The 11,242-nt window shown below is 41.3% G+C and overlaps 1 protein-coding gene across 2 annotated transcripts in view; it reads left to right on the top strand.

Moving 5' to 3' along the window:
- Window positions 1-9,150: 9,150 nt before the first annotated feature.
- The window catches only part of Kitlg (KIT ligand), a 79,177-nt gene continuing 77,085 nt past the window's right edge, over window positions 9,151-11,242 (top strand). The window contains exon 1 of one of the 2 annotated variants that reach the window (XM_069989572.1): window positions 9,151-9,369. In XM_069989572.1, coding sequence (XP_069845673.1) covers window positions 9,355-9,369 — 15 coding nt within the window. In that variant the 5' untranslated portion in view covers window positions 9,151-9,354. The remainder of the gene's footprint in view (window positions 9,370-11,242) is intronic. The other variant, XM_069989573.1, reaches the window with a different exon arrangement.

The raw sequence follows: 11,242 nt of genomic DNA, 5'->3' as shown, positions 1-11,242 counted from the left end.
ATATTCTGAAAAGTTGAGTTTTACCAGTGAGAGCTCTCTTCTTTCATTAATGATGATGGCTAAGAGGCTGCCATTTTTACTTATAGTATGATATTTATGAATAAGAAAAATATGCTTTTTTCTGAGACATTTTCAACATTCTTGGGTAATATAGATCTGTTAAAAAAAAAAAAGTGCTTCTGTTACTATCTTCCTGAGGATGAGACTTCATTTCAGGACTACAATTCCTGCACAGAATGTTCACATAACATGTGGAATATAGCCCCACTCAAATAAATAGTACAAATGCAATACTACTATACTGTGTATTTTTCAGGAAATGAAAGACATAGTAGCAAGAATTAACTCAATTTAAGCATTCATTTCTTATCATGACAAATAAGTGATAGGTGTATGAAATTGAGAATTATGCCTATAGTCATCTCTTCGCATCCTTAGTCTCAGCTTGACTGTAGTTCTCAGGATAAAAAATCTGTTATCTTAACAGAGTGACAACCTCAGATGGAATCAGGCTAATGAGAATTAATGTGGGAAAGGTGCATGTGGCCACTGATGACATTGTCTGGGGCTTCTTCACAGACAGTCAAAGTTTGAATCTTGTCATCCCCAAAGCCATCTCTTCCCTCAAGGCTTCTGGTTTAAAGCTGGTCAAGATCCCCATAACCTCTAAAGATGGGGTCACTGCAAATAGTAAGTTTCTAGCTGAGAGAAAATACAGACAATGAGGTACATTGTTAACAAATGTCTTTTATCCAAGCTTGATAAGTGGTCTGATGACGTTGGAGAGAGACATGAAAAAAATCTGCTATTTGTCTGAACAAGCTGCACATCTACTTAAAAGAAAGGAAAAGAAAAGTAACTACATGATTACCATTTCAGACCGTGGAATGAATCAACATTAGAAAAACATATCTCTCTTCTAGATGCCTTAATATCAGATCTATTCCTTCTTCCTCACTATCACCAACCTGCAAAGAAGAAGGAAGTTGCAACTAGGTGATAGCTTCTCTATGATTCTATGTACTTTTGTTAGGAGAGATCACTTAGGGGAGTTGCATTACATCTTGTACATTTCTCTCTACCCCTACACTCTTCACTAGCTTTGTCATTTCAAGTGTCACAGAACAAACTTGTCAGTTAGGCAATAAGCCATACTCTAGAAACTTCTCATTGAAATGATTCATTAGAGGTCACACATTTCAAAAATAGAATATAAAAAAAGAACATTGCCACAGTTGAAGTCACAAATCTCTTTTAAAACCAAATCACTGAAATAGAATATCACTGCCAAAAACACTGCCCTAAATTAATTTATTTCATATGCATACAATCTATGAGATATATGTGAAAACTAATGTAAAATTATTCAACATTGTGCAATAGTATAATAGAGTTTTATATACCTATGGAGAATAAAGATGTGTAAAATTCGTAAAGTTCTGGTATTACAAGATATGAGCATGTAGAGCATATGTATCCAAATCTCTCTTATATTTAGAGAACATAAAATATAGAGAAGTATATTCCCATAATTTATAGAGAAGTATATTCCCATAATATACATTTCATTGAGAAAAATAAATTTCATGTTTTTCTTTCCTAGAAATTATTCTCCAAAAAAATCACCATCTCATGAAAAATATATCACCGATAAAATCGTCACAAACATGGTGGTACATGCTGGTAATTCAAGCACTCAAAAAGGTAAGGCAGAAGAATTTTTTGAAGTCAGCCTTGACTAAAAAATGAGCGATCCTGACACCTCCTTAAATAAATAGATCAACAAATAATAATTTTAAAAAAAAGCAAATAATAGTGGCTGAAGACCCAGAAGGCTAACTTGGGCAATACAAAAAGACTCTGACTTCTCTCAAAAAATAGTGTTTACTTCTTTTACTTTCAAGGTTCGAATACTTACTCTATGACCTGGATTCCTTGGAAATACGCTTCTGGATGAATTGAAACTTGTTACATGAGTCAGTTCTGGAGCTACAGATTCTCCCTTTCATTGTGTCATATGTTAGCTCATATAGGGTCTTAATTGCTTTAGCTTCAAATTAGCTGTATAATTAAATTTTGCCAAAATTCGGCTTCAGTTTAATAAAAATAAACCTTATTTCTTTTATTAAAAATAATGAAAAATTTAAAAAAATTATATTAAACCCATAGTCGTAAAGAATGATACAAATTCAGCAGCAAAATCTACTAGATATTATGTTGGAAATGAACTATATAACTTCGGGAGGGAAAGAGAGAAGCTGGGAAGGGAAACACTGGGAGAGAATGAGGAGGGGTGGGTGACACTTTTCAAAAGGAAATGTACTCATTACTCATAACCCCTCTACATCACCTTTGCAATAAAAGTTTTAAAAATCTTAAAAAAGAGAGAATGATACAAAAAATAGTTTACTGATAAGTTCTATGTGCATTTTTCTCTCAGAGGTAGCCCCATGAAATGCTTGTGACCCATTTTATTCTTTTACTTAGAAGTTTCTGAGCAGCACCCCTTTCTCCTTCACTGAGTGGAGGCTCATGTATTACAAATTAATTTCCCCATTAATAGTAAACCTAATTGAAGCTGTAAAGGACGAGCAACTATTCTGCTTCAAAGAGGAAGTGATATTTGAACTAGGCATTCAGTAATGAAAAGGAGATTTCAGGCAGAAAACAGAAGGAAAAGCTACTCCAGGCCCAAAGAACAATGTGAACACTGGAACAAAGATTTCAGAGGAAATGTGGAGATGTCCAATATAGCTACTTAAAAGGAGGTGGATCATACAATACATGAGCTTCAGGAGCTATAAATATTGCAGCCAAATAGTGAAGAATCTTAGAATTTATTTTCTTTGTGAAGATACTTTACCTCAAGAACAATGGCAAGTCACCAAAGAGATTTTAGTAGGGAAAGCAGTTACATAAGGAGTGAATCTTTTTTTTTTTTAATTTAGAATTTCATTTTATTTAAATGTATTCTTCATGCTACAATGCAACCCTTTAAAATCAATCAAATACATAAAATTAAAATGCTTTCTCAAAATGTACGAATTTCAGTGACAACCCACAACCACAGCTTCTAAACTTCTACAAGGCAGCTTCAATATTCAGAAGAACACCTTATCATAACTGGAATGAAATCCTATCTCAATGCAAATTTAAGAAAAGAAAACTGAATATTATCAGAATACCAAAATTTATTCAGATATTATTATTTAATATGTCTACTTCTTAACTTGTTCCCAAGCACTGGGAAGGTTTGTTTCTCTGATACCTGGGTTAAAACTCAGGGCTACCTGATTACTTGGCTGGTACTCTACCACTTGATCTATGCCTCCATCTTGGCTTTTTGCTGATTATTTTGGAGATGAGTCTCAAACACTTCCCTGTCCAGACTGGCTTTGAACCTCATTTTTCTATAACTCAGACTCCTGAGTATCTAGGATTACAGGCATGAGCAACCAGCAAGATTAGTTTAAAAATAAATTATAGCATCTAAGCCAAGAGTAGGTGGCTCATGTCTGTAATCCTAATTACTCAGGAGGTTGAGATCTGAGGATCATGGTTTGAAGCCAGCCCAGAGCCAGCCCTGGCAGAAAAGTCCCCATGAGACTCTTGTCTCCAATTAACCACTCAAAATCAAAGTAGTATTGTGGCTCAAGTAGTAGAGGGCCAGCCTTGAGCAAAAAAAAAATGCTTAGGGACAGAGTCCAGGCCCTGAGTTCAAACCAAAAAAAAAAAAAAAAAAATATATATATATATATATATATTAGCAAGTAGGCCCTGCTCTAAGTCTCTTATTCTCCTTTTCCCCTTCCCTAGTCATCCAAAGTCAGGAAGAGAGGGTTTCCTTTGGTCTATTTTTGTATGACAAAACTAGTCTCAGTTTGGGTAGCCTCTTTGTAAAGAAGAATAATGAAAATAATGTGTGTGTGTGTGTGTGGTGTGTGTGTGTGTGTGTGTGTGTGTGTGTGTGTGTGTGTGTGTGTGTGTGTGTGTGTGTGTGTGTGTGTGAAAGAAGATAGATACAAAGTTGGGATGAATATGAGATATTTTTTTCTTTTTTTTTTGTTGGTCATGGGGTTTGAACTCTGGGCCTGAGCACTGTCCCTCAGCTCTTCAGCTCAAGGCTAGCGCTCTACCACTTGAGCTACAACACCACTTCTGGTTTTCTGGTGGTTTATTGGAAATAAGAGTTTCATGGACTTTCCTGCCTGGGCTGGCTTTGAACCATGATTCTCAGATCTCAGTCTCCTGATTGGCTAGGAATGAGGCATGAGCCACCGGTGCCTACCTGAGCTATTGCTTTTACACACGAAAGACTTGCACATTTTATTCACTAAATGAAACTTGTCTTTAACTTGTCTTCTAACAGCAATGCCTTAGAAGGCAACTAAGAAAATTCTCTTCTATAGGTTCTCTTTGTTTCTAACTGTCTGTCTCTGTCTCTGTCTGTCTGTCTCTCATTATCCTATAGCAGTTATATAGGGGTTGGGAATGTCATTGCTCCAGGTCAATGCTGTGCTCTAGTCAATTTCATTCCCTCCATCACACTCCTTGTACCCTTCCCTCTAAGAAATAGTATCCCCGACAAGTTTCCTTATTCCAGGTTCCTAGCTGTGAATAGTCTTCAATAAATTAACTTTTAAGAAAGTACCAAGAATCAACTAGCATAGTGAATATGCAAGTCTGCCTAATCACAAGAACACTTTCTACATGTGACATGTTGAACTCTCTGAATGTTGGGATGGAAGCCTACTACTTCTGGATAGTATCCTCAGGCTTCCTGTCCATCTGGAACATAACCCATCCTTTTCTTTTTGGTCATGGGTCTTGAACTCTGGGCCTGGGCACTGTCCCTCAACTCTTCAGCTCAAGGCAAGTGCTCTACTACTTGAGCCACAGTGCCACTTCCAGTTTTCTCCTGGTGGTTTATTGGAGATAAGAGTCTCACAGACTTTCCTTGCCTGGGCTGGCTTTGAACCGCCATCCTCAGATCTCAGCCTCCTGAGTAGCTGGGATTACCACCAATGCCCGCTTTAACCCAGCCTTATATTAACTTTCAGACTTCATTTAGTTTATTTTGAAACAGGATCTCTTACATAGTCCAGGCTGGCCTGGAATTTGGGATTCTACTGTCTCTGTTTCCCAAGAGCAAGGATTTATAGGCATGTATTATCATTAACTTTTAAGTAGTTCACTGGTTCTCTTCTGCTCACAGACTGAATACTGGCTTTTGGCTTCTCTCAAAAGTCTCATTGAAACATCTGTTCTTTCAAGAGGACGTGACTCACGAGAAAGTATGCCTGCCTACCAAGTCCAAGGCCCGGGGTTCAAAGCCCAGTACTGCTACACACACAAAGAAAGGGCTGTTCTTTCCAACTAATTTCTGATCTCCTGGAGCTTACCTACAATCATTGGTTTGCATGCAAGGTTTTTATAACCCCTTTGATATCTTTATGTACATTTGACTTAACTTTAAGTAATCCGATTACACACCTGATTGCTATGAAACAGTGTGAGTTGCAGTGGCATTTGTGTATGTCCCTGGAACTCATGTGTGAGCATTGGTCCTCAGAGTAGTAGCGTTGGGAAGTGGGACTTTGCAGAGGTGATTGGGCCCTGACAGCTCAGCCCTCATGAATACATTATTTCTCTTATAGACTAATGGGTTATCATGGGTGCAGCTCTGTTATGTAAGCTCCTAGTGCTCCCTGTGGCTCAGCCATGTGATGCCCTCCACCATCTGATGAAGCAGCATGAGGTTCTCTACCAATTCCAAGAAGATGCCAGTGCCATGTTCTTATACTTCCCAGGCTCTAGGATAATGAGTTAAATTGACCTTGACTCTATCAACTACCCAGTCTCAAGAACTTTGTTAGAGCAACAGAAAATGAATTAAGAGTTACAAGCAAGAAAATAAATGACAACATTATTGTCGCTAGAGACACAGAGTGGTAATGAGGAGAAGACAAAGATGACTGATGGGAAAAAGAAGAGAAGGAAGAAGAGTGTGTCAGATGAATACAGCAGATGAATGACAAACAATAAAGTGTATGTTAGATAGATTCAGAATCTGCTTTCTTTAAATCCTTCCCAACTCATCAGGCTATTCCTTCTAATTTACTTCATAAAATTAGTACAGTCTATGGTTCCCAGGCTTCAGTAGCATTCATAACCAACACTACCTATTGTCTACTTACTGTTGCACATTATATAGAATATAAATTGACAGAAAACTTTTTGTTGTTGTAGGAAGGACAGAAAAGTTCATTTAGCTTCATAGGAATAAATTCTGAAGATTTTTGTAAAGCAGAGTGACTATAGTTAATGATTATCTTAAATATTTTCATCTTCCCTCCAAATAATGGATGTTTGAGGCTACATATGTTAGAGTTAATAATTTCACAATGTATATACACATCAACATATCATGCTCTACATGACAAACATATGCAATTTTTATTTTTGAAATATATTTTAATAATACTGGAGGAAATTACCCCCTGTCCAAATACTTGACTCTTACCAAAGACATTTGCTATGCTAAAGCTATCATATCTTATTCATACACTAATTCTTCATACAGCTAATTCTTATATGGGTAATCAATAGACAACAGTGTTTTAAGCATCTGCCCACTTAAAATACTATTCCTCAGTATTTTTAAATTAGACTTTAAAAAAAAAGTATATACTCACTTGACAAATGATTGAGTTAATCTGTGCATCTATTTATAATTACGGATATCACATTGCCAAAATTTTGAGACCAGATCTCACAGCCTGGAGTAGAATTTGAAATAGAACCAATTGTCCTCAAAATTGTTTCACTTCCTATTAGACTAAATAACTAAATCTTAGGAGTATTGGCCCTGAAACTATCTGGAAGAATCTGGCAAAGCAACATGATAGCCAAGGGTGTCTCTGTCTGTGAGGAGTAGGATTACCAGAGAAGAACCACTTAGTTTAATAATTTTCCAAAGGGTCACATTGGCTGCTGTTTTCAACCTTTATTCTATTCTTGTTCAAAATGGTGCTACAGAATCTGTTGAAAATAAAATACGTTATTTAATGCTTTCAATTTTCTCTTTCTTAAATATTTGATTTTTCTAACTATGTAGGAGTCCATGGATAGTCACATGGATGAATAGTGACGTATTGAGCCCATTATTCTTACTGCTACTCTTTGAGAATTTGTTTACTGTCCAGAGTAGTAAATACAAAAATAGCATGCTACCCTCCGGGGTATTATTGTCTTAATCTGTAGATATGTTGTTACCAGGTAATGCCAGGACAAAGAAGAATTAAGACTTTATATGGAGTTAACGTTGCTAAACAATTGATCTTCAATTGTGCAGATGATCCTGGATTACCAATCAGGTCGCATACAAACACCAAAATCCTTAGGAGTGTAAAAGGGAGGCTGAAGATGAGAGAGTGGTTTGACTGAAGGACCTTAAGCCTTTGAAAACAAGACCACTGTAAGCCAAGCAAGGCTGACAGTCTCTAGAAGCTGGGGAAGTCAAGGAAATGAATTCTCCCTCAGAAAGAATGCAGTCTTGCTAACAGCTGATGTTAGCCCAGTGAGAGCCATTTTGGACTTTTGACCTCCAACTCAAAGATACATTTGTCTTGTTTGACACACTTAATATGTGCTAAGCGTTTACAGCAGCAATAGGAAACAATCACAGTGAGCCTCAACGTTTACTTAGTTTTTTTTTTTTTTTAATTTCTGGTATGGCTGAAGGTTTATCATGTATATTTTAAACCAAGATAAACAACTAATTAAGGGTGTCCTACTCTTAAGAAAATAACGTTCTTAAATTTGTATATCATACTTGCTGATATACAAAATAAAGATTAGTTAACACTTTGATTAAAAATAATACGATGCATTTTAATATTGTTATAGAAATAAATATTGAAGCATTTTGGAAAATCAGGAATGCTTTAGTTTGGATTTGTTTTTTTTTAACGGAAATTCAACCAGACTGCTGCTATCTAAGGATGGTGGTTGTTTGGTCAAACTAACCTTTCGAAGGTTGAGTCTTATACCTTAAAATAGGACATACATGCATATATAGTAAATTGTACACATATGTGTACATACACACATACTATATACAGTACATACTGTATGTAGTACATAGTATGGTATACATATCATATATATAATGTATATACATGTATATAGTGTTCATCACACTTATCTTTATATATACATACATATGTATGTGTATATAATATATATGATTTATCCACTAGATCCAAGGAAACGATCGATCCACAGAAAGATTTAATGAGATAATTTATGTAAAGGTCTTTGCACTGGGGCTGTGTCCAGAATACATAAGAGCTTTATATACGGTGTTAGCTGCTATTAATGTTAGCACCTTCAGATGATTAAAGCTGCCCTTGCTGTGTTGACAAACCTGCACGTTTAATAGTCAATCGGGCTTTATTTTCTTTCAATTTAAGTTTGTAAAGCCACAACAGTCATAAAACATTCTGTGAATAGCATCTCTCTTAATAATACTTAAACCTGGCCAATGATTCCTTAAATAGTATAAACATTCCTCTTTCACGAAACAATCGTTCAAAGAGAATAACCTAGCCGTGTAGATTCGATTAAACTTTTCTTTCTTTCTCTCTCTCTCCATCTCTCTCTAAAGCAGGGCGGGGTGAAATCTCTGCTCAGTCAGAGCCAGCGCACTCCTCGCCCAGCACCACCTAATCATCAGACACCAGCTCTGGCTTCTCCTGTCTCAAGGCGGTGCCAGGTGAGCCCCGGCGGAGCGCGGAACACCGAGCGAGCGCAGAGGCCGACCAGGGACGCCCCGCGCGCCCAGCCCGCTGCGGGGAGCGCCGGCTGCAGGTTGCTAAGCTTCGCCCAAGGCGCCCCTGGCGGCCCCGCTTCGCCGGCCCTTCGCTCGTGCGCGCCCAAGGCCCCCTCCGGCAAGGGGGGAAAGGGGTGCAACACCCAAGGCCTTAAACCTTCCAACTTCTTGCGGGGGAGGGGGTTATTCCCCGCCCGTCGTCTCCCGCCTCGCCCCGTCCGCAGCGCGGCTGCCGGGGCTCCGGAAGGGAAGGAGGCGTGTCCGGAGCGGGCGGGAGGGCGCGGTATAAAAGCGCCGGCGGCGCGGCGGCGGCCCCAGCTTCACTCGCTGCCTCGCGCCTGGACCCGGGAGCGCCGCGGAGAGCCGCACGGGGGCCGTGGACCCTGCGCTCGGGGCTACCCAATGCTCGGACTATCCGCCGCCGCCGCCGCCGCCGCTCGTGCAATATGCTGGAGCTCCAGAACAGCTAAACGGAGTCGCCACACCGCTGCCTGGGCTGGATCGCAGCGCTGCCTTTCCTTATGAAGAAGACACAAGTGAGTGAGGGCACGCCCGGGGGCCGGGGTGGAGGGTGGGGTGTGGGGTGTGGGGTGTGGGAGAAGGTCGGAGTCGTTCCAAGAAAATTCGCGCCCCGGGCTACGGAGAAACCGGCACGTCCTGGGAGCGGGCGTCCGGGACCTGCGGGGGCTGCGCCCGCCCGGGTGAGCCCCCAGGGCGCGGGGTCGGGAGTCGTGGGGGGCAGGCGTGGTGTAGAGTCCACGCCGCCCAGCCGGCTGTGCTTAGGGGGAGAAGGGAGTGGGAATGATGGTAGGGAGCCGGTGGTGGACAAGTTTGGAACCGCGGTCCTACTCAAGTTTTGGAGCTGTCAGTTGGAAACGGCTTTTCCGATCAGATAGATCCTCAGGGTCGGCTCTTTGGCCAGGGAGTTCTTAAGTTATCGTGGCAGAGAGTGGGGGGGGGGCGGCGGGTAACCCCACCAGGTCTTTGCACGGGAGACATCTTCTCATGGATTCCAGGCGATGAAGAAGCACTCCACCCTCGCTGGCTCGGGAGAGCTAGATCAATTTTGTGCGGTCCCCAGGTGGGTGGGCGCGGGACGTGGTTGCGGGCGCGCGGTTGGGATGCGGCTGCTGGAGCCCAGACAAACCCCGAGCTCCCCGAGGATGCGTGCGCTCAGCGGCGCGGCGCGGGGGGAAACTCCCCGGCCCGGGAAACTTGGCTTCCCAGCGGTGTGTGGCTAGTTTGCAGCTCTGGGTGGGCCTTCTCCCGAGCTCTAGATGGAGTGATACCTCGATCGTGCATTCACCCCTGTCTTCCACTACAAAGGAGGGGGCAGGGGAGAAGGAGTTACATTAAAAAAGTGCACCTGGAATGATCTTGAGATGCTTCCCAGTGCCACCAAATTGTGCCCCATCTATAAAGTACCGTGGGTAAAACACTCCCCGAGGGGAGTACAATTCGATTCTTTTCTTCCTGGAGACAAGAAACTGGGTCCTGCTTGAGGAAGGGCCGCCCGTCCGGGTTAACCCCTTTGCACCTCTCTGGCTGGGTCGTCTCACTTCTTCCTTTTAGAATTGGAATTGTTCGGTGTTATCTGCCCCGGGTTGGGAAGGCTGCCCTCGCCGTCCCAGACGTTCCACCGGAGATTGCAATCGCCAGTGGAAAGGAAGTGGGGAGGGAGGAAAACGGAGGGTTTGTACAGATCGTCGGTTTAGAACGAAGGCATCCTGGTGTCTTGAAAAAAAAAAAGCTTTGCAGAATGACCCTCCAGTGGCTGATAAAGAAATGATTCGGCATGGAGATATGCACATTAAGAAAGAACTAAGAAAAGTAAAAGCCTTTCCACCCGGGTGGGGAAGGGATATTGCCTGGATTAAAGCTGATTCTCTAAAGTCCTCTCCCAGAGTCTGTAAGAGCAGAAGTGTCCTGAAGGACCTGTCTCCACTCTTTAGAAGCAGGTTGGTTTATTAGGTGAGGCACTGGACGGACACCACACCCAGACTCACCGCAGTTTCCACGCAAATATGAAAGATTCTTGCAACAAAGAAAAGTTGCATTGTGCTGGCTTGATGTATACATGCTTTCTGCTTTGTAGAATGATAAACAAGGGCGGGGAAGGTATTCCTTTGTATAGTAGCATCTGTTGGAAAGAGTAGTGGTGGTGAGATCTGGGTGGAGGAGCCCTAGGTTCAGGAAGAGAGCACAATTCCTCGTTTAAACTAGAGAACTGGAGACAGCTCAGGTTAAGGTCCAACAGACCAAAGCAGAGCAATGACTATCGAGTCACTCAGAGGGTCAATGGGATTGATGATCATTACACCCTCTGTGCAAAATAAATGTGAGCTTTTGTAATCTGCTTTCTCTCTTTGATTAAATGGCCATGTAAATAGGATTACATGGAATAGTTCC

This window comes from Dipodomys merriami, unplaced genomic scaffold (genome assembly GCF_024711535.1).
Source record: "Dipodomys merriami isolate MVZ:Mamm:240054 unplaced genomic scaffold, mDipMer1.0.p SCAF_10, whole genome shotgun sequence".
Classification (NCBI taxonomy): Eukaryota; Metazoa; Chordata; class Mammalia; order Rodentia; family Heteromyidae; genus Dipodomys; species Dipodomys merriami.
This window is presented reverse-complemented; position numbering and strand designations above follow the sequence as displayed.